Raw genomic sequence first — 21,044 nt, 5'->3', positions numbered from 1 at the left:
GGAGTTTCCGTTATGCTGCAGAAATCCCCAGGGGCCGGTTCCTGCTTCGTTCCACAGGAGCGGCTCAAAGCAGGTGGGTCAGGAGCCAGGATCTGGCCTTTGGTGTCTCCTGGTAAATAAAAGCCGGGAACAAAGCCTGCCCTTTCACTTTTATTTTTCTGCTTCTATTGCTTTGGCCCCGTTCACTGGTTTGGGAGAAACAGCAGGTCCTCTGCACCTAACACCGAGCAAACCCTTAAAGGAAGAGAAATGGGGTGGGAGGAAGAGTTGCATTTTGGTTTGGGCTGGACGCTACAAGAGTGGGATGGACAGACTCCGTGTGACATCGCTGCCTTCGTGTGACCTGGGGACGCTACCTCTTCACCTCCACTCCGCTTGGTTTTCCTTTGCCGTGGAGTTGGGTGTCATGAGGGAAGAAAAGTTTGGCTTCCTCAGAGAGGCGGGCACTACGTTCTTCAGCTTATTCAACTTGTCCCTCTCCTCTTGGCACTTCTTCAGACAGGGGCCGCACAGGTCTTTCTCATCCACCAAATATAGGGCTTCAAGGCGCTTGATGGCGTCAATGAACAGTTCCTCCTCTGTCGGCTGGGGGAAGGGATTCCTCTTCACGTTCATCTTCTTGAGCTTGGGGAGCTTCGCCACGCTGTTTGGGATGGTCTTCAGGTAGTTGTCAAAGAAGCCCACTTCCTGCAGCTCCTTCAGGGCCCCCAGGGTGGTGGGGATGTTGTCGATCTCGTTCAAGCCAAGGTTGAGGGTGCGCAGGTTCTTCAGCTGGCTCAACTCCACGGGCAAGCTCTTGGCAGTCAGCTTGTTATTGCAGATGTTGAGGTAGAAGAGGTTCTGGAGCATGCCTATGGTCTCTGGCAGCTTCTCAATCTGGTTGCTGTGTAAGTCCAGCCAGCGCAGGTTTTGGAACTTCTCGATGGATTCTGGGATTTTCTTGATCATGTTCCGGCTCAGATCCAGCTCGTCCACGTCGGCCAGCTTGAGGATGCACTTGGGGAAGGTGGTGATGCCCATCTTGCTCAGGTCGAGGCGGCGTCTCCCATCAAATGTGATCTTGATAGAGTTTTTGGCGACTTTCAAGGTGACCTTCTTCCCTTTGGGGCCTTTTGCTTTCCCCTTAGCCATTTTTACGTTGGGAGACAGAAGTGTGTTAGCTTATGTGAGCAAGGAGTATTCAGATGGAGGGGTCCAAGTGAAATCCTCTGAGGCTGCTGGCTGTTAAACCCTGGTTCAGAACAAAACGTGACCTCGTTAGAAGTTAACACGTGACCACTGGACTCTTTAAAGTCACAACGTTTCCCCTAGGGGCACAAGTTCTCAACCTGGGGGGCATGGTTCTCCGGGGGTGTCACACATGGGTGTCGGGGTCATGACCACCCTGCCCTTCTCATATGGTTAAACAGGAAAGGGGTCCCAGTGTGGAGGAGGTTTTGAACCACTGGTCTGTGGGGTCCTGGGCTTTTAGTGATAAAGTTATGAGGACTATGGAGCCTTTCACCTCTATGGTGCTGGCTTCAATCCAGCTTATGCTGATAGTGAATAAACATTATTGCTATCCATTGGCTCTTTGGTGGCCTGCATGAAATAAATTGTGGGTCTCAGTCCAGCCCCAAGGGGACACTTGTTCACCTTACAAAAACACATTGTCCAAAAAGGTATTAATTAGATCAGACGCTCTGGAGACGAGTTGGCCATACCCCTTAGAGAGCAGGTGTGCAGAGTGCCCTCTTCTCAGCACAGCCTGGTTACAGAGGCTGGGCAGGGGGACCAGGACTTGGGCTCTAGGCCCCCATGCAGCGAAGCACTTATGTACTTTAAACACATGTTTAGAAACTTTGCTGAATTGGGGCCTTAAGTCATTGTCACAGTAAACCTAATAACAAAGCTAAATTTGACACTATTTTGTAAAAGTTGCCACTTCCATTGACTATAACAGTGCTACGGATGATGTAAATCTAGGCACAGTTTGATCTCATGCTTTAAAATGAAATGGTTACCTTGAGATCACAAACAAGATTTTTAAAGAACGGAACGTCTGCGTTCCTTAAACAGCTCCCACGGCTGCACTTCCTGCACGCAGAGACGGCACTGCCCAGCCGGGATGCTGCCTGTGGAAGGAGCACAGGAAAGGTGGCCTAGCAGTTTAAAATGCCTTGAGATCACCTGAGAGGCGATGCTACAGAAGGGCAACAGGAAAGGCTGTAAAACACTTATAAGGCCTGGCCTGATGCCCATTGGAGTCAATGGGAACCTTCGGCGGTACCTATTGCGACACTTGTGGCTGGATTTTCAGACCTCAACATGCATATCCTATAGTGATGGTCAGCAGTATAAAACCCTAAAGTAGAACACCCAATCTACCTCCAATGTGCGGAGTGCTTCTGAAAATCCAGCTCCCTTGTAAAGGAGAGGGCTTTGCTGAATGGAGGCCTTTGTCACTGATAATGCACTGCAGTCTCAGGGATGTCCTTAGTAGGTGCGGTCATCAAAGGTAACTAACAATGTGCCTGAGCAGTAAAGGAAATAGGATAATTCAGTGGCAACCAGCGACAGTGACGGTAGCTACTGGGGAGCTTAAAGGAGCACAGGTTACAGCTGGCTAATCTCCAGCTGATCTGAGTGCTCCGGCATTTAATTGTAACGAGTCAAATCACGGCTTTGATGAATGATTGTTTGGGAAGCAATATGGATTTGTCTACAATACACTTCTCCATTAGAGAGGCTTCATTACAAACCCTTCAGGCTTTTTGGCTACTCATTAATCATGTGCAAATACATCAAGGGCGAGCTCAGACTGGAGATAAGACATATCTGCTCCTTTCAATTATATGCTGTCGCCCAAAACAATGCAAAGGCAGGGTATCTGCATCAGTCACCCATGCCCTGCCAGGGCTTCTGAAGTGAAACAGACGCTTCAGAAAGTTCTGGAAACAGTGCTGGGTTTCACTCTTGCTGAGAACCGAATGGGTCACGTCAGCTCTGAAACAATATTCCAGGGTTTGCTCTCTCGACTGCTATTATTTTTAATATTGTTAGATAGCGATCCCTGCCTTTATCACTCTATCCATCTATTGTACTTCTCTGGCCCCTACCACAGCTGTCTTCCCTGTGTTTATCCTTACCCATCCATGTGAGCTCAGGCAGGATTGTTATGCCCATTGTACAGACAGGAAATGGAGGCACGGAGTGACTAGATGACATGCCCCAGATCACACGGGAAGTTGGCGGCAGGGCAGGGACTTGAAGTCTGGTCTCCCATATCCCAGCAATCAAAGGCTGTTACCCCAGAAACGGGGTAGCATTAATCTCCAGGCGAATATGGGATGATGTCAGGATAAATACGGTGAGTCATGTCCATTCCTGGCAACACTCCATTGACTTTAGGGGACTAATTTGGCCTCATCCTTCCCTGTGTTACTAATAACATCTCACTCCAAACTCTGGAGCCAAGTTACCCTGTCCTGGGGAGAGGCTAGGAGGTGGGTGGTACCAGGACCCCAGCAGCTCTAGGAGGGGGACTTTCAAGTTTCCCTTCAAACAACCCCCTGAGGGTGAGGGCTTGCAGAGCCAGAGAAGTCCAGGGGTGTAGCCTCCCAACCTAGCTGACCCTTGGGGGCTGGGAGAAGGGCCCCCTCCACGATCCTATGTAGTATGTCTGTGCTGTAGCATCCTTCCCCATCCCCTATGGCAGAGCCCTTGCTCTGGCTGTGCAGTAGGAGCTACACTAGGGAGCTAATACTGCTTCAAGCTCAGATATCCCATTGGAAAGCCAGGAGTGTTAGCAAATCAGCCAAGGAGGAACCTGCCTCTCTGGGGCCAGGTCTCCCTTTCTTTAGTTCCCTAAATCTGGACTGCCCTTACTGCACCCCGGTGGGGGAGGGTCTGACACGGCTGCCCCCTTGTACCAGGAAGCCGCTAGGCTGGCTGAGCAGAGGACAGGTTCCTGGAGTTTCCCTGAAGGCATCTCTCTGCTGCCCCATCACCGGTGTAGCTGGAGGGTGCCCAGAAGGGAGGATGGAAAGAGGCTAATGCTGCTCTTGGCGGTAGCCGTTCAATGAAGTCTCTGTTATTACATGGGCACCGCTATGGGCAGGGTCTGACTGTAATTCAGCCTGAACTCTGCTCCCAACAATGAGAGCTTTTAACAGCAGAACCCTACTCCTGTCAAGAGTTAGGGCAAAGTCCCTTCCTTGCAGTGCAGGGGGAGCAGTGCCAGCCACATGGCAAATCCCAGAGCCTCCTGCTAGCACACAGACCAGGTTCGATCAACGTGGCTGGGAGCCGTGTATGGCAGGGCACATCATCGACTGCAATGAAAGAAGCATCCGCACCGGGCAGCTAGTCACACCTTCTCTGTTGCAGGACCCTGTGCTACTGCTCTCTTGGGCTCCAGTCCTACCCAGGTGCTCTGGCATGAGGCGAAGAAGCTCACTGTATCCCCATCCCTTGTCATTAATGCTGGTGGCCCAGAGCAGGTGTTACTGGGTGCTGTGCGTACTTGGGAACAATAGAGGCAGTCTGAGGGAGGAAAGCAAACTGGCTAGGGCTGTTAGCTGAAGAGTGAAACCAGTTTAACCCTTCTGGATGCCTGTGCATCAGTAATGTCCCTGGCTGGGTCATTTGCAGGGACTGAACTGGGGACCTTTGGGGCTGAATGCATGAGCCTCTATTGCTAAAGAACCAGCAGCATTTGCTGGAAGGCAGCAACTGACTGCGCTGTGTGATTCAGAGGGGGACAAGGCACACCCTGAGCTCCTGTGGGTTGTACTTGGGTTCAGATTTTTCAAGGTATTTAAGTGATTATCTGTATCTTGAGGCACCTAAATGCCTTTAAAAATATGGCCTGTCTTTGCTTCAATCAAAAGGCAACATGCTCCCACCCTCTGCCTCCCCCCATGCATCCCCACCACAAGATCTGGCTCCAGGGAGCGTCTGGAATCTCCGAGAGAGGTTTCCTACCTTTGTACTACGTAGTGGCTGGGTTTCATACTTACAACGCTGTGATTTCCAAGCCCCCCGACAGGGCAGAGCATTAGAGCTCTTCCGAAGTGCTGGGGTGATGAGGGCGCCCAACTGGGATGGAAAGCTTTCCTCTCGGCCAGGTTGTAAACTAATTAGCAGCGTTTCACAGGTCTGCGGTGGGAGATAATGGGATCTTGTCTGGGGCTGGTTCAAGCTGAACCAAAGGGCTCCAACTCCTTAGCTATTGGCATTAAAAATTCAGGAATGGCAGGGGCCAGACTGTGGTGGCTGTTAATTATAAATATTCGATATCACGTTTGCAGCCACACTCCCGGGGCGGGGGGCGGAGATCCATGCCCTGCCACTGAACAGTGAATCAGGAACATGAAAGAACTTTTCTTTTAGCAAACTTCCTTTCCTGGATTGCCTTTGTGCTCTCCCTCTGCATTAATGTGCTCGCAGCGGCATGGCTGGAGGCGCTGACTTGCCAACCAAGATCCTGACCATCCTTTTATCAATGCGGCTTGGCTAGATGGGGCCTTTAAGGTGCAGGACTCGGGGAGACAGCACAGAGCTGCGCTGCCTTCGGGGGCGTGGTGGTGCTTTTGGGATGTCAGATCTGTCCCCATGTTGTTGGATACAGGGCGGGGGTGCACTGGGTGCACCTGATGCAGAAAGTGGGGAGGAGGGGTTGGAGCCATGGCCCTGTCTCCTTTGGGGGACGGGTGCAGGGAGGGGAACAGGCCTTATGCTCCCCACAGCACTGGGACAATAATTCTGATTGGCTCCCATGCAGGGCGTTTAAGGGGTGGGGCTCCTTGTTAAGTCCCAGCCCTGACACACCTGTGCAGGGCCAGGCATGGGACAGAGCTGCTGAGTGCCCTCTGATGGGTGAGCGGGAGCAAAGCCATCCCCAGTCTCCAGGAGAACGCAGAGCCTCTCTTGGCCCTGACACTCTCTGTGCTGCCCCGTCCCCGACCTCCCCCTTTCTCAGCAAAACGCCCGGGAGTTCAGCTCCCTCTGCCCAGTCACCCCTCGCACAACACTTCATGGAGGTCTCCCAGCTCCAGAGCCACCGCCTGCACCAGGGCTTCCACCCTGAGCCCGGTGCTGTTTTTAGTCCCTGCAGCACTTGGCTGCCCCCAGCCTTCTGGTCCCAACCTGAGCTCGCTCAGTAAATATGCTTTCTCCACCAGCAACAGTGCCTCTTCGACTCCTTCACCCCCACAAATTCCACAGGGGACTTTCTGCTCCCCTGCTACCTTCTCCTTTGCTCCAGCTTTACCCTTAGCTACCACTTGACCCTGCTGAGTCTCACTCAGCTGTACATACCTTTCAGGACCCTTAAGGACTCCTTCTTTTCCCTCTTCTCTGGTCTCTTCCCATCCCCCTTTCTGTGCTGATTTTAGTCCATTTCTCTGGGGCAGGTGACATATCCATGCCTGGACCACATGGCTGGTGCTATGCGAATTAGAACCTTTGGGGTAGGGATCCCATGGACAAATCTTTCCCTTTCACGTGGTGTAGCTTAGACTTGCTATCCATTCTCCACAAACCTGGTGGCTCAGAGCTACACATTTTGTTTGCTTTGTGCCTAGACACTGCAGTGACTGGCCCTATAGACAGACCTGAGCTTGATACACGATCGAAAGCCCAACCAGGTGCCGTTCATGTTTTGCTTTATGCCCTTCACATGCTAGCTGGCAGGCACTGTAAATCATGGTAGGATTCATTTTCCCACTTATCATCCTGTTGCTGTTTCATTGTTGTCGGCTACAACTTAATACGAAGGAGAGATTAATTCACTGACTCTCTTAAACACGGTTTCTGCTAACAGGGGCTGGCTTAGATTAAACGGATCCTGTTAGCAAGCCAGAAATATTTCCTTTAAATTCCCTTAACTTTCCACATTGCTTCAGAACAACCCTGTTAACCTGCAGCACACACACTTGCAAACTGATACTCCCCCTCCCCAGAAAAAAAATAAAGAGCGTTTAATCTAATCAAGCCTGTGGAATAGCAGCACTGCTGTTTAGAGCAATAGGAGATCTTACCGGCTGGCACCTAGGAAACATTTACACCAGACATGCACACATCGCAAGCTGCCCGCTTTGTCTGCGCAGCAGAATGACCTCTGTCAGCATGCAGTTGTCGTCTATCTAGTCGTCTCTGAATAGTGAATTAGTCCTTCTCCCGGGTTTGTAAATAAAACCCCAGTATGCAAGGGAAACCGGGGCAGATTTGCTTTTCACAGGCCTGTAAATTCTAAGTCCAACTTCCTTTTTTTTTTTTTTAAAGGCATCCTTTCAAGTAATCATTGTTTGTGTGTGGGAGGGGGGTGTCGAAGGACTTACCCAACTACAGTGTCACTCTATTCAACTCTCCTTCCGCAGCCTGTGAAACTTCTGTTCCTAAGCAACCAGAATTCCAGGTCCTTGGAGATCATTAGCATAATGTTTGGTTCCAACATGCAGGTTCAGACTGGAGCAGGAAAGGACTTAGCTGCATGCAAGTCCTGGAAATGTCAGATTTTGATGTGTGCAGAGGAGGAGACCATTCCAACCTGGTTAGGAAAGGAGAAGGCTAGCTAGGTGCTTTAGCTATTGGTTTCAGTTATTTGGCCCTTTCATCAGAGTCTGCTGTCGTGAAGGTGTGGGGTGCTTGCCATGTGTAATTCTGATCTTACAACACTTATCATATCATCCCTCTATGTCTATCCATAGCTAAGCAGGGAGTAGGCATGGCAGGGAGAATGACCACAAAAATAACCCCAGCACTGCAGCAGTTGGTATGAGCTGCCTTCTATATACTCTGCCTCTGATCCCATCGGAACTGAGGTATTCATTCCACCATGCCTCCCTGGGAGAGCTTCTCCTGCTATGACTTGTGAAATTACCATAATCCTTCTCTTAGACTTGGGGTAACAAGCCTGTGCTTTTAGTGACCAGGTACGATGGCTTCAAAATGGAACCGGTAAATAACGGGGGGTGAGAAATAGCTCTGATTTTAATACATGGTGAAAGAGTCTGCCAGAGATGCTGTCTTTCACATGAGATGTAAAACCAGGGAACTGTTTGAGACATCTGTGCTCATTAAAGATTCCAGGACAGTCTGGGCATGAAAAGGGGTGTTGTTAAGGCTGGTGTGCTTGCCAGAATCCTACACTGGTGAATGTAGTCTGTCTACCTCCCACCACTGGTAAAATGTACATTGCATACTTGGCTGTCTGTACGGCTCTGCACTGTGGCTGGGTGCTACATTTCAGCAGTGGAAAAGATACCTTTGTGTCTGAATAGGTTTGTAAAAGGCAGGTCACGTCCAAGGCATTTTGTAAATGTAAGATGTACTTTTGTACCTTCTTCCACTGGCGAGTCTCAGCGCAATCTGACCAAAATTAGTTAATCCTCACAGCACTCTTGTGAGGTGGGTCGATAGTTTCACCCTTATTTTGCATAGAGGTAAACTGAGGCACAGAGCAGCGACTTGCCCAAGATCCTGCAGTCAGTGTCCAATTCAGGAATATATCCACAATCTTCTCACCTGTAGAATAGGGAAGATATTTCCCTAGCTCTCAGGGAAGGGTTTGGAGGCTAAATTCACTGATGTTCATAAAGTGCTATAAGATGCTCAGATGGAAGGTGCTACAAAAGTTCAAGGTCTTAAATAATATTCTTATTATTTACATATTTAATATTTTCCCATCATCACTGAAATGGTGGAAGAATGTCAGGCACAGATAAACTGGAACAGTCAAACAAGAACAACCTTGCTTCACTGCCTGCTTGTCACCTAAACTGAACTTTGCTGAGGCTTGAGGAAAAGCTGGCTAACTTTAAAGGGAAAGCAATTGTTTCCCTGCACCTCTGCTCTTCTTGAGCCATATGCAGGGAGCAGAAGCGGGATTGTTGATACTCTAGGAAAAGGTCTCTCTGCAGAGTATTTTCAGCCCAATGTGGAGCAGGTAAATCCGGGAAATTCTTCAAGAAAGCTGCTGTCCTGCCCTGTTTTGCAGACTTTAGAATTTTAGATAGTTGAGTAAAAACAGCAGGAATGAAATCCTGACCCTACTGAAATCAATGGGAGTTTTCCGTAGGCTTCAGTAGGGGCAGAATTTTACCCGCAGGCTTTGATTAAACCTCTTTAGCTTCACCCATCACTAATGCACCTAGAGCTCTAGTGTGCACCTAATGCACATAATGCAACTAGAGTGAGGCCATAGGGTCATCTTCATGGGATAGGGATTAATTAATTATTCCATGGCAAAGGTGGATCATCATCAGCACACATGGTGCTCCGATATTACAGGATCAGCAGCCTAGAAATAGCATACCATAGATGGACACTTGTGTTGAATCCAGGTAAATTCACCCCCTCGGAAGAGTTCAGCTGTTTATGTTTATAAAGCTCCTGTCCCCCTTTCCTTTTTCACGAGTCTTGGATTTTGTTTCAAGTGCACTCACTGCTGTGTGGTAGCTGCTGCTGATCTGCTCTCAGCCTGTGCTGTCCTAGCTGGGGAGGTGGTAGCTGAAGGAACGTTGTTAGATGAAAGTTGTCAGGGAAGTGGGAGGAATTGTCTTGAATGTCCCGGTACCGCGGCTAACAATCTAACCTCTGTGAGTCATCGTGTTCTGGCACAGAATTCCAGAATCTTTAGGACTGGGAGGGGCTATCTAGTCTAGCCCTCAGCATCCCAGCTGGAGGCCCCTGAGATGGGAATATCTAGACTTAGCCTTGAATATCTCCATAAACATGGCTGACTCCTCAATCTCTTTAAGTTCTGCACTTAGAACTGTGCGGCGCTAGCAGAGGTCTAATTGGCCCCCGGAGAATCCCCATTAGCTGTTAGGAATATAGGGTCTATGACACACAGCTGAACAGTTCTGTTTCCATCCAGGAGAGGGCAGTGGCATCCATATGTAAATATATGTATGCTCTTGGCCAGTTCATTGCAATATCTAATATTTTAATCCCCGTCCTATAGAGTGGAGCCTCTTTAAAACACTGGAGGACTGAGGGGTGTAGCAAGTTCATACACTGCAGAACTCCTTCAGAATTCCTCACCAACGAGTCCGCCATGGAGCCTCGATTAATGTCAGCAGCCAGATCACCCCTGCCAAGTCGTCCACCCCTACTGGAAGCATGTTGATCCAATCCTGCCTGCCAGCTGCTAAAACCCAACCTCATCCCTCCATGACAGGCACCCTAATCCAATCCCCCTACAGCCTGATAACCCCACCAACAGACGAGCACCTTAACCCCTCTCTTAGCATACAATACGCTCTCTTCCCTTCCAGAATGTGCTATGGAGTTGCAGAAGTTTGTCTGAGGCTATGCACAAAGCTGTAAAACACCTGCATATAGAAACCCGAGAACTGTGAGACAAATGGCAGGTGTTTATAGTACTCCGATTTGCTACTTTAGAATTCTGAAGTTCCCGGGCCAAATTCTGCTCAGAAACAGTGGTGAAAAGCCAAAGCAATTCCCTTGCAGTCAGTGGAGTCCCTCCTGATTTACACCAGTTAATTGAGAGCAGCATTTACCCTCTTGTCTTTAAGGCAAAGAGCCAAGATCCATCCGCCCGTGTCAGATGTTTGTGTGCCTGGTTGCTATAAACTTATAAACTGTCCAGTCATGCAGAGGAACTAAACAAAGAGGTATATGAGTTTTAGGTCACGAGACAGAATCTGTCCTAGGTTTTATTGTTTGTCCAAAGAGATTAATCCTAGACTGCACAAAAAACATTGCCTAAGCAACAGGTAAAATAATACTGCTGCTGGTTATCTTTATTCTGAGACATTAGCTTGTCCAATAGCAATTAAGCAGAAAGATAATGTTAGGGAGAGAGCTGTACGAATAATTGATCTTTTGGTCTGAGGAAAAGTTCATTTCACACCGAACAAAACGTTTCATTTAATTTTGGGGTGTTTTTACCCTTTAAAAAAAATCTAGCTATTTTTTTAACAGAACATCGTTTTGAAACAAAAGTCAAAATATTTCATTTAGAAAATGTAAAAATGAAACATTTTTCTTAATTTTTCTTTTCTTTTTTTTTTTTTGGGGGGGGGGGGGTGCCAAAACTTTGACAAATTTGTCCCAAATCTGTATTTTTTTTGTGGGCGAATAAACTACTTGACAAAAAAAATTACTTAGTTCTAATTATATAATCATTAGGGTCACATTACAAGGATTGATTTCTGATAATTCATTAAATAAAAAGTGGTGGTGAAAGTAGAATATTCTAGGTTTTCTCATAGATCATTGATTTTGTGCCTGGAAGTGACCATTATGCTCATCTGTTCTGACCTCCTCCATGAAACACAGATAGGGTGACCAGATAGCAAGTGTGAAAAACCAGGAGAGGGGTGTTGGTGGGGGATTATAGGCATCTAGATAAGACAGAGCCCCGAATAATGGGACAGTCCATATAAAATTGGGACATCTGGTCATCCTAAACACAGGCCACAGAACATCACCCAGTAATCCCTGTTTCAAGCTCGTTGCTGAGTTTGAGCTACGTATCATTTTATTTCTGGGAAGTTAACAACACTGTCTCTGAGAGGATCACCGTATTGGAGCAATGTACTCATCAGTAAAAGCTCCTGCTGCCCAACTGAATCAGCAATACCACCTGGCAGCACCTTGACAGGTGACATGCATCCAAGAACCAACCAGCCACCACTTTACTTAGCTTTTTGGAGTTGCCAAGAGCACAGCACAGCCCATGGTGATGAGTTTGCAGGCACTGCTACCAAACATACTGGGGCTTGGTAGTTCCCCTTTATTAAAAACATTCTGAGCCTTGTTTTAATTTGCTCCCAACTTTTGATGCTTTCACCTTTTGGGATGAAATTTCCCTGACCTGTAATCTTCTTAAGGGTGATTTAAAAAAAAAAAAAAAAGCAAAAGTTGCTCAGCATTTAGGAGATTGAAGAGGGTGGACAAGAGATGTGGAGGGGGGGAAATACATTTTCCCATTAATAAAAAATTTCAAACCTGGCAACCATCTTTTCAGAATAGCTCTGGGGTAGGAAAGTAGCAATTTTATATTAAGATTGATTGGGAAATAGATGTCATTAATGAGAAAAGCCTATTCAAAGGGCATGGCAGTTAGCTTGAAAGCTGAAAGTTTCAGAAAGGTGAGAGCACCTGAAAACGGGCTTAGAATGAAAAGAGTGAGCTGTCTTTTACTAGCACTCCTGCTCTAATACAGATGGAGAAAGATCTGACTAGTAAAGCTGGCGAGACATTTTTTGAAAAAATATTTTTTTCATTGAAAAATGCCAATTGGACAAAACCAAAACTGCTAAATGGGGTTTTGATGAATCTCCCAAATCAAAAAAGTTTTAGGGAAAAAATGTTTGGAAATTGTTGAAATGAAACATTTTGATATTTTCAAATAGAAAAGTTCTGGTTGTCTGGTTCAAAACACCTTTTTGTTTTGAAATTTAAGCTAATGAGACGGAAATGGAATATTTTAATTGTCCTTTACTGAAATGTTTTCAGTTTTCCAGTTTATGAAAATTTTAGAGATTTCAACTTTCTGTCCTGATTTGGGATGGGGAAATTTTTTGAACTCTTGAAAATGATCATGGGATGGGAAAACCTTTTCCCACCCAGCTTTAATTATAGCTGGGACCCTTCACACGGCCCAGTACTCTGTACTAACTCTGCTTCCATTTAAAAGAGTTCCAGAGGGGTAGCCGTGTTAGTCTGTATCCAGCAAAAACAACGAGAGTTCTGTAGCACTTTAAAGACTAACCAATTTAATTTCAGCAGGCATAAGCTTTCGTGAGCTTCAGCTCACTTCCTCAGATGCAGTTGGTAGAAATGATACAGCAAAAATAGGTAACATATGTAGGAAGGAACATGAAAGCTTATGCCTGCTGAAATTAAATTGGTTAGTCTTTAAAGTGCTACAGGACTCTCGTTGTTTCTGCTTCCATTGAAATCAGAGATGAAACTCCCATTGATTTAACAGTTGTTAAGCTGAAGCTAAGCGCTTTTGAAACTCCCATCATACAACGCTGCAACCTGACCAGTGGCTTCCAGCACTGTGGAATGTTTTACTTTGCAGTCTAGATGTTCTCTTAAAGCAGGATTTTGGGGTGGTGGGAGGGGGTTGGAACGTTAACGTAATTGCTTAGTCAACGTCCAGTGGTTTTGAAGCACACAATGGCAATAAAAACTTTGTTTCATGCAGGAAGAACACAAGAGGGGAAAAGACGATGCTCCAGAAGTGGCAGGTAAATATAGACAGATCTCTGGCTAACCCTCTGATGAATAAAACCATGTCAGTGCCTAGCAGAGGAAAGAAAAGGATGGCAGCTCTCTCTGCCCTACTGCAGTTAACAGTTAGCCCAACAACACTGCTAAAAAGACAAACCTCATCCTGCAGGGTTTAAAGCCCATCTCTCGCTATGCGGGATTAAGGTGACACCTTACTCTTCTTAAAGGCAGGTGTGCCCACACTGGGTTATTGTGGGGTGCCTTGCACTTTCCTCTGAAGCAGCTGGTGCTGGCCACTGTTGGAGACAGGATACTAGGCTAGATGGAGCTTGTATGGTAGTTCTTTGCTGAAATGATGTCTAAGATGATCACTCTAATCATGATGATGGGCTGTGTAGGAGATCCACAGCAGGTATGAATCGGCAAAGCTCCATTGACTTCACTGGAGTGACACTGCCCTACAGCAGCTGAGTACCTGGGCTCTAGCTTCCAGTGACCATACGCCTCTGATAAAGATCTTGATGGCCATAGAAGACAGTGTAGAAATCCACAGGCTGTATCACATTTGGCTCTGCAGGGTGTTTTCCAGGATTCTCCTCCACACAATAAACAAACCATCAAACCATAAGAAAGCAATACAGCACCCTATTGCATAAATATAACACCCGAGCATTTGGTGGTCACAGCCAATATGCAAATTACGCAGTCTGAAGAAGAGCCAATGAGAAGACTTGTTTAGCATTTTGGTGAACTGATTATTGTAGAAGAGTAGCAGGCTGATGTAGGCGTGTGATGATTTGGATAGCAATTGCTGATTGATTATAGTATTTATAACACCGCGACCCAGCTGAACAGGGGCTCCTTAGAGTTCTGAAAACACTTCCAAAGTTTAAAAGCAGCTGCCATCTCCAATGGCTCAGAATCCAAGCCAATGGGCATTGTTACCATCTGAGCGTTGTTATCAGCTGAGAGCTCTTTGTGGTGCATGTGAAATGAGTTGGTGGTACCAGTCCAGTTTCTGGAGCACAGATGTCCAGATCTCAATGCTTGTGTGTGTGTATACAGCACCTAGCCATGTGCATGCCCCTGATCCCTGAGAGAGGCCAACACAACACAAATATTAAAAATAATCATCACAAGAACTATCACATATATAGTATCACTATATACCCCCTTGCTGGTGTTTCACTACGGAAGCCAAGGTCTGGATGGACAAGAAATGAACTCCCCTGTCACCCAGAGAGGAGGTCTCTCCAGGTCAGGTTCAAGGCACTTTGCCCTGTGAATGCTGGGGACAAGGGGACAGTGTGTGGGAAGTTTGTATTGTCAATTCCCAGGCTGTTTTTGTTTTGTGGATTAATGAGGGGACTTCACGCACTGGGGATGTCAGTCTGGCACTGTTCACAATAAACTGAAAGACCAAAAAATACCGAGTGGTTATGGGGAATGAGTAAAACATTCTTTTGTTCAAAACGATGTTTCAGTGGAAACTGGCTCTTTTTGTCCAAATGGACATTTCTGCTGGAAATGCCAAATTCTGGAGGCAATTTTCATGTTTTCATTGAAAACCCATGAACCAATTTTGTTGTTGTTGTTGTTGCTGTTTTTCACTGAAAACCCCAAATCTTTTTGAAACATTTTTTGTGGAGAAAATGAAAACTTTTTCATTACCAACAAACATGTTCGCGTGTCCCGACTGGCTCTGCCAGTGAGTTGTGTTTAGCCTGCGTGGGTTGGCTCTTGCTGACTAACCGTGGAGCAAAGAGCATCTTCACCTAGAGGTTTGTGATTGTTGTTTCCTGACATGGCAGAAGAGAGAGATCAGTAACTTCGACTACCTGATGTACCTGAACACACTGGCCGGGCGCACGTACAATGACTACATGCAGTACCCCGTCTTCCCATGGATCCTGGCTGATTACCACTCCCAGGTGAGCTCTTGGGGCTTAGTAGTTTTTCTGTGCTTTCTGCAGTAGGAGCCGTGCGAAGGGTTCTTCACTGACGTGAGTGCTGGGGTGCGCCCCATTCTAGAGCCCAGCCGTGAGGTCCTGAGGGAACAGCCCTGCATTAGGGTGAGCGTGCAAGGAGCGCTGGGAGGCATTCTGTCTCAGGAAGTCAGGACGTCTCCTGAGCACCCGGCTGGGCTCAGAGCAGGGCCAGGGCCATGACCCCATCTCCCTCCTGCCCCTCCAGAGGGCTATGGAGGGAGCAGACCATGGCCTCCCCTAAGAGCAGGTACTGCCCTTAGTCCTTCATGCAGGCCGTGCCAGTCTGGGTACATCTACACAGCAATCGGGAGGCACAACTGCAGCAAGTCGAGGCATACCTGATCTAGCTAACTAAAAATAGCAGTGTAGTCACCGCGGCATGGACTAGCTGCACAAGTACTAGCTGCCTGGGAGTGTAGCTACGTACCGGGGCAGCTCACCTGTGCCATCACGGCTACATTGCTATGTGTCGCGAGCTAGCTCATGACTGCATACACCTGCTGTCCTGATTGCCGTGTGGACATACCCTCTGTGTGCAGGGCTCCTTGCACACACTGTGCTCTCACAGGCACTCACCGGCTGCTCCTCTGCATCCAAGGCTCCATTCCTCTTCCTCGGGATGGGGATCTTGGTAGCATTGAAACTCTGCCCAGAAAGGCAGATATTCTGCTGTTTGTGCAGCATATGCTGGGGTCACTCCATGAACCAACCAGCAAATGGGTGATGCTTGAAGGCAGGGCTTTCCCCATGAAGTGAGGGCATCATTTCTACCAGCTTATACCTGCCCAAGGCTTAACTTCCAGCAGTGCTTCTCCCAGTTTGCAGTGAATACACTGACACCCTGTACGGAGTTGACTCCGCTCCCATGGAGTAATGGGGAGGCTTTCCATGCTGGCACGGCCTGCACAAAGAGACTAATGGCAGTACCTGCTCCTGAGCCGCCGCGGCTGGTGAGGTCACTGAGCCAAGCCTGGTCAGTGGGGTTCCAGGAGATTTCAGCTGCTGCCTTCTCTGACTTTTGCCTTGCAGGCTCTGAACCTCGCTAGCCCCCGGACGTTCCGAGACCTTTCCAAGCCCATGGGAGCGCAGACGCCAGAGAGGAAACGCAAGTTCATCCAGCGCTACCAAGAGGTGGAGAAGAGCGAGGGTAGGTGCTTTAGAAAAACCGAGGAAGGCACAAATCTGGCTCCCACTGCCCCCCTGGGATGCTGGGTGAATTCCCAGGGAGAGGTCACCTGCAGGAGGACTGGCTGATTTCCCCAGCTTGGGCAGAGCCAGAGGAGGGAGGGCCTCAGGCTTCTGGGACGTGAGGCTGCTCAAGACTCCTAAGAGGAGCGACTCCCATCTTGTACCCTCTCCCCGTGTGCCCTGCACTGCTAGGTCCTGTCCCCACCCACAGGCCAGAGACCAGTATTGGGGCAGGGGGCACAGCCGTGGCAGCGGCCCCTTTCCCAGAGAGGGTCCTTGCAGGCAGCCTGGCTGATAGCTACAGTGTGGGGGGAGGGGGGAGTGAGGCTGTTTGGCCCCTGGGGAGTGGGGCTTTTCTGGGGGGCAGGATGATGAGGGAGAGAATGGGGGTGGGGGTGCAGGGCTTAAAGTGGTCTTGAAAAAATGTGTGTGTGCGTGCATGGGGGCGGGTCTGTCATTTTCTATAGAAATGAAAACAACTTCAACTCTGTCTGTCTCCCCACCCCACATCATCCCTGCCCTCCACTTCCCTAACTGTCCTGTTCTCTCATCTGCTCTGCCATCTCCAGCCTCACCTCTGCTCCTCCTGCAGCTCCTGGGGGTCTTTCTGGGACCCCTCACCCGGACAGGAACAGAGAGGATAAAGGCCTCACAGGAGCGGTGGGAGGAGAACCCCCCATGTGAGAATACTCCTGGGGGGTAGGGTGGGGGATTTCTACCTGCTTCCTGCAGCTGCTCTGGCTGGCTGCTCACATCCCGGGAGGCAGGGCTGACTTGTGCGCCCCTCAGGGGCCTGGCTCAGATGTAGAGATTTATTTGCCAGGTCTGCGCTCCATTTGGACCTGCGCACTTTAAGCACTGGGAGGGTGACGGAGGAGCAGGCAAGATGGCATGGGCAGGAGGAAGGCCTTTGGGATCTATGCACTAACATTAAGGCACCTGTCACTGTGGTATCTGCATCATCTTCAGGGCCATAGGGATGACATGGGACTCCATCCGGTCCTTATGTGGCCACGTGGCAGATCACTGTGAGGGTGACCCTCTTGCAGATGCATCCAAATAGAACCTGGAGACCACAGGGACAACAAGGGGCAAGGGATGAGGTACATAGACCCTTCAGGACCTCTGCTCTCCTCTGGTATTACGTCCAAAGTTTGTGCAGTCACATGTCAAGTGGGTACGTGTGCGCACACATAGCCAGGCAGCAGTGTGCCTGCCTATTTGTGTGTGCACATGCACCCTATCGGATGTGCCCTTGCACCTGGATCTTTGTACACCTCTGTTTTTTTCAAGCCCTGCCCCCCACATGTGTGTCGTGGTAATGTGCGGCTGTGCCTTCCAATGGAAATGCTTCAAACGGAGACCTGATCGACTCTCATTTACAGGAGACCCATCTGCCCAGTGTCACTACTGCACCCACTACTCGTCGGCCATTATAGTAGCATCTTACTTGGTCCGAATGGAGCCGTTTACACAGACCTTCTGTTCTCTTCAGGTAAAAGGACATGACATTTCACCTCTCTCATAGGGCATGGGTTCAGCTCTTCTACGCTACATGGCCCACAGTAGCTGATGAACGGCCCATTTGTTCTCTTGTAACACCTGTCAATCACAAGTGTGGTCTTGGGGTGGTGGAGGTGCCGTCCTGTTCCCACTGAACTCAGTGGCAAAACTGCAGCGGGAGCAGGATCAGAGCCTTATGTATTAAAGATCCCACAGCCCTTTTGTGAGTGTCTGAGGGTGCAGCCAGATTCCAGTTATGTTCTACCTCCCTAAACACTAGGTCCAGTCATAGGCGGGGGGAGCCTCGATTATCCATCACAAAAGCCTGAAGTGTGTGTACTGGGATGCCACCGTAACAGGCACTGGGCCTTACACACGCATCCCAGAGCACCTGTTATGCCCCTGGGGCCTTTATGGTATGTCTATGCTGCAATAAAAAATCTGCAGCACTGTGTTTCAGAGCCCGGGTCAGATGATTCTAGCACATGGAGCTTGGGTGGCAGGGCTAAAATTTGCAGTATAGACGTTTGAGTTCGTGCTAGAGCCTGGGCTCTGAGACCCACCCTCTTCAGCTGACCAGGGCCTCCTGCAGCCATGCTGCAGGTCTTTTATTGCAGTGGATGCATACCCTAAAGCCAGGCATGCTGGGAAATGTAGTTTGCCCAGACGGGACTGATTCTGGAGGTCACATGACCAGGGAATGTGGTGCCCACCTGTGTGGAACTATATAAGGCAAAGCCTGAGCTCACCATGAGAGCTAAGGGCTGCTCTTTACTTGTGGTCAGGAGAGGACCTGGGACAAGGTATTTTAGGGAGGCCCCTGCTGATGCCTGCCTGTCTTGATGGTACAGTCTGCCCAGAGGCACTGGCTTGAGCTATGGTGCTTGGGCTCCCGTGGACTGTTGTGTGGCTGCATCCGTCTCCAAATGCTTTGCTGCAGCTCTGCCTTCTTCTTTTTTTTCTTTTCTTCCTTTTAATGAGCTAATGGAAATAATGTGCTGTGTTAATTAAGCAATAAGCCCCGTGAAATCGGTTGTTCCCAGCAGTGGGTGATGGGCTTGTGAACCCCCCGAGGCAATACTTTTCCACGACGCTCTGTGAACCATATGTTAGTTGTAGTCATCAATGACTGTGGAGTGCTTAGCGCTATTGTAAACTACAAATACTGCTGTGGCTCACCGGGATGCTTTTTATCTATAACAAACCACCAGTCCGTATGGCTGCATTTACGTGTGATTGGTGGGTGGCTCTAAAAGCATCTGAGATCTAGATAAGCATCTAAAATTTTACCTTGAGGTGGGTCCAGTTAAACTACTGAATGGTTCCGCTGGTTGCCTCATTCCTCTGGTCTTGCATGGATGCATGTGAATCAGAGCTGATGTTGTCATTCCCCCACATATACTGTGTCCTGTAGCAGCTTAGGAACTGCTAACTCCCGGGTGCAGTCAGGAAAGCAGCAAGCCTGAGTTACATGATTGGTTGCAGCAATGTCCATAGCATATAGTCTGGAAGTGATCTCCCCTGCTCTGGTCACTTTATTCTAACTATAGAACCTTCTGCTGGTAGGGACACTACATGCTGTTGCTGAAACAAGCCTCTGTACCAAATGACTGGAAGGTAGCTAATGTAATGCTGATTTTTAAAAAGGGCTCCAGAGACAATCCTGGCAGTTCCAGGCTGGTGAGACTACTTCAGTCCCGGCCAAATTGGTACTTCTGTTCTTTACGATAGTTTCTATCAGACACATCAACACAATATGTTGGGGAAGAATCAACATGGCTTTTGAAAGGGGAAAATCATGCCTCACCAATCTATTAGAATTCTTTTGAGGGTGTCAGCAAGTACATGGACAAGGGTGATCCGGACAATGCAGTGTGCTTAGACTTTCAGGAAGCCTTTGGCAGGGTCCCACACTAAAGGCTCTTAAGGAAACTAAGTAGTCATGGGATGAGTAGGAGGCTGAGGTAAGGGATGCAACTAAAGAAGAGGAGAGGCTTTATTGTAATGGGCGTGATCCAATCTTAACTCATCCGAATGGGAAACTCAGCAGCTCAGACCCATCCCCCTTTAAAAGGGCAGAGTTGGCTGGGAATCTTGATTCCCCTAGCCCACAGAGTAGATAGCACTCATCAATCAACGGGCAAGTCACCGTTGTTTAGTATGTGAACATACAATAAAGGGATTTCAGAGCCTGTAATACTTGCAGGCTTTATTAAGTGCAATGGGTGTCACCATGGGTGGGAGGTGACTATTGGGTTGAGACTGGGACTTGAGAGATGTAGGTATAGTAGAAAGTGAGAGCCTGAGACATGAGGCCTATTGTAATAGGCCAGATATGAGGCCTGAAGCCTGAGCTAAAGTAATAGTCAAGCCCTGCCATTATAAAGCAAAATTAGCAGAAGTCGTGCTGTGAATGCCGGCAGACTCACGGTAACTGGCAAGAACAGAGCTGGTATAACAAACACATTCAAAAGAATTGCTAGGCACAAGCACATTCCAGAAAGGTACCAGGACATCCTAATACCCCAAAGATAACAAGGGCTTACTGACCTCTCCAAATGACACTATGATGGATAGAAATGTCTTGTTAATATGATGAATGGAGAAGTTTTAACCGAACCATCCGGTACAAGGTAATGGGTGGTATCTTACCACATCAAAGGGTGGTACCTTGCCACATCATGGGCTGGCAACTACACATGTCAGAGGGGAATACACAACTTGTTTGTATCAACGTATAAAAGAAGGTCTCAGAGAAAGCATCTTGGTCCAACCAAGGGGGAAACAAAAAGTCCCACCATTTACTGAGCTGGTCCATTATTACAAGCATACATGTGTTACTGGTCCTGTACAGTCTTCAGGATACTAGGGCCGTGCTTTGTCTATAATAAACCTAGCCTGGTGCCTTCATGACTGAAATGGATCCCTGGTCTCATTAAATAATCCAGTCGTGGTGTGGTGTCTCTGTTAACTGTGCAGAGCTAGGACAGCATATACACTACGAAAGCACACACGCAGCCAACAACTGACAACAGTAGGTTTTATTCCCAGCTCTGGTGAGTCACTTAAACTCTGTCTATAAATGCAGATAACAACTGGTTAGCCTCTCTAGGGATCTTGTGAAATTTTGTGCCTTCCTAGCTATCTGAGAAGGGCATTGAGCTCCTTGGA

The 21,044-nt window shown here is 48.2% G+C and overlaps 2 protein-coding genes across 3 annotated transcripts in view; one reads left to right on the top strand and one right to left on the bottom strand.

The window, feature by feature from the left end:
• The window catches only part of WDFY4 (WDFY family member 4), a 204,580-nt gene that overhangs the window by 141,712 nt on the left and 41,824 nt on the right, over positions 1-21,044 (top strand). The window contains exons 47-50 of the mRNA XM_067538932.1: positions 13,169-13,211; positions 15,006-15,125; positions 16,212-16,329; positions 17,756-17,865. Of these exons, the coding sequence (XP_067395033.1) occupies positions 13,169-13,211; positions 15,006-15,125; positions 16,212-16,329; positions 17,756-17,865 (391 nt within the window). The remainder of the gene's footprint in view (positions 1-13,168; positions 13,212-15,005; positions 15,126-16,211; positions 16,330-17,755; positions 17,866-21,044) is intronic.
• LRRC18 (leucine rich repeat containing 18) lies at positions 145-7,278 on the bottom strand. Of its 2 annotated transcripts, XM_067538909.1 has the most exons (3): positions 7,023-7,278; positions 5,001-5,139; positions 145-1,231 (listed from the first exon to the last, which is right to left on the bottom strand). In XM_067538909.1, exon 3 carries the CDS (start codon positions 1,129-1,131, stop codon positions 361-363), a length of 771 nt encoding a protein of 256 aa, XP_067395010.1. In that variant the 5' UTR covers positions 1,132-1,231; positions 5,001-5,139; positions 7,023-7,278; the 3' UTR covers positions 145-360. The 2 variants fall into 2 exon arrangements, with proteins under 2 accessions (XP_067395010.1, XP_067395020.1); XM_067538919.1 differs by lacking the exon at positions 5,001-5,139.

The sequence above is a fragment of the Emydura macquarii genome, unplaced genomic scaffold (assembly GCF_026122565.2).
Source record: "Emydura macquarii macquarii isolate MOO-44397 ecotype Brisbane River unplaced genomic scaffold, CSIRO-AGI_Emac_v2 contig_67, whole genome shotgun sequence".
Taxonomy (NCBI): Eukaryota; Metazoa; Chordata; order Testudines; family Chelidae; genus Emydura; species Emydura macquarii.
This window is presented reverse-complemented; position numbering and strand designations above follow the sequence as displayed.

Excerpts from the sequence above, each read along its gene's own strand:
- LRRC18 (XM_067538909.1), bottom strand. The coding sequence starts at position 1,131 with ATGGCTAAGGGGAAAGCAAAAGGCCCCAAAGGGAAGAAGGTCACCTTG.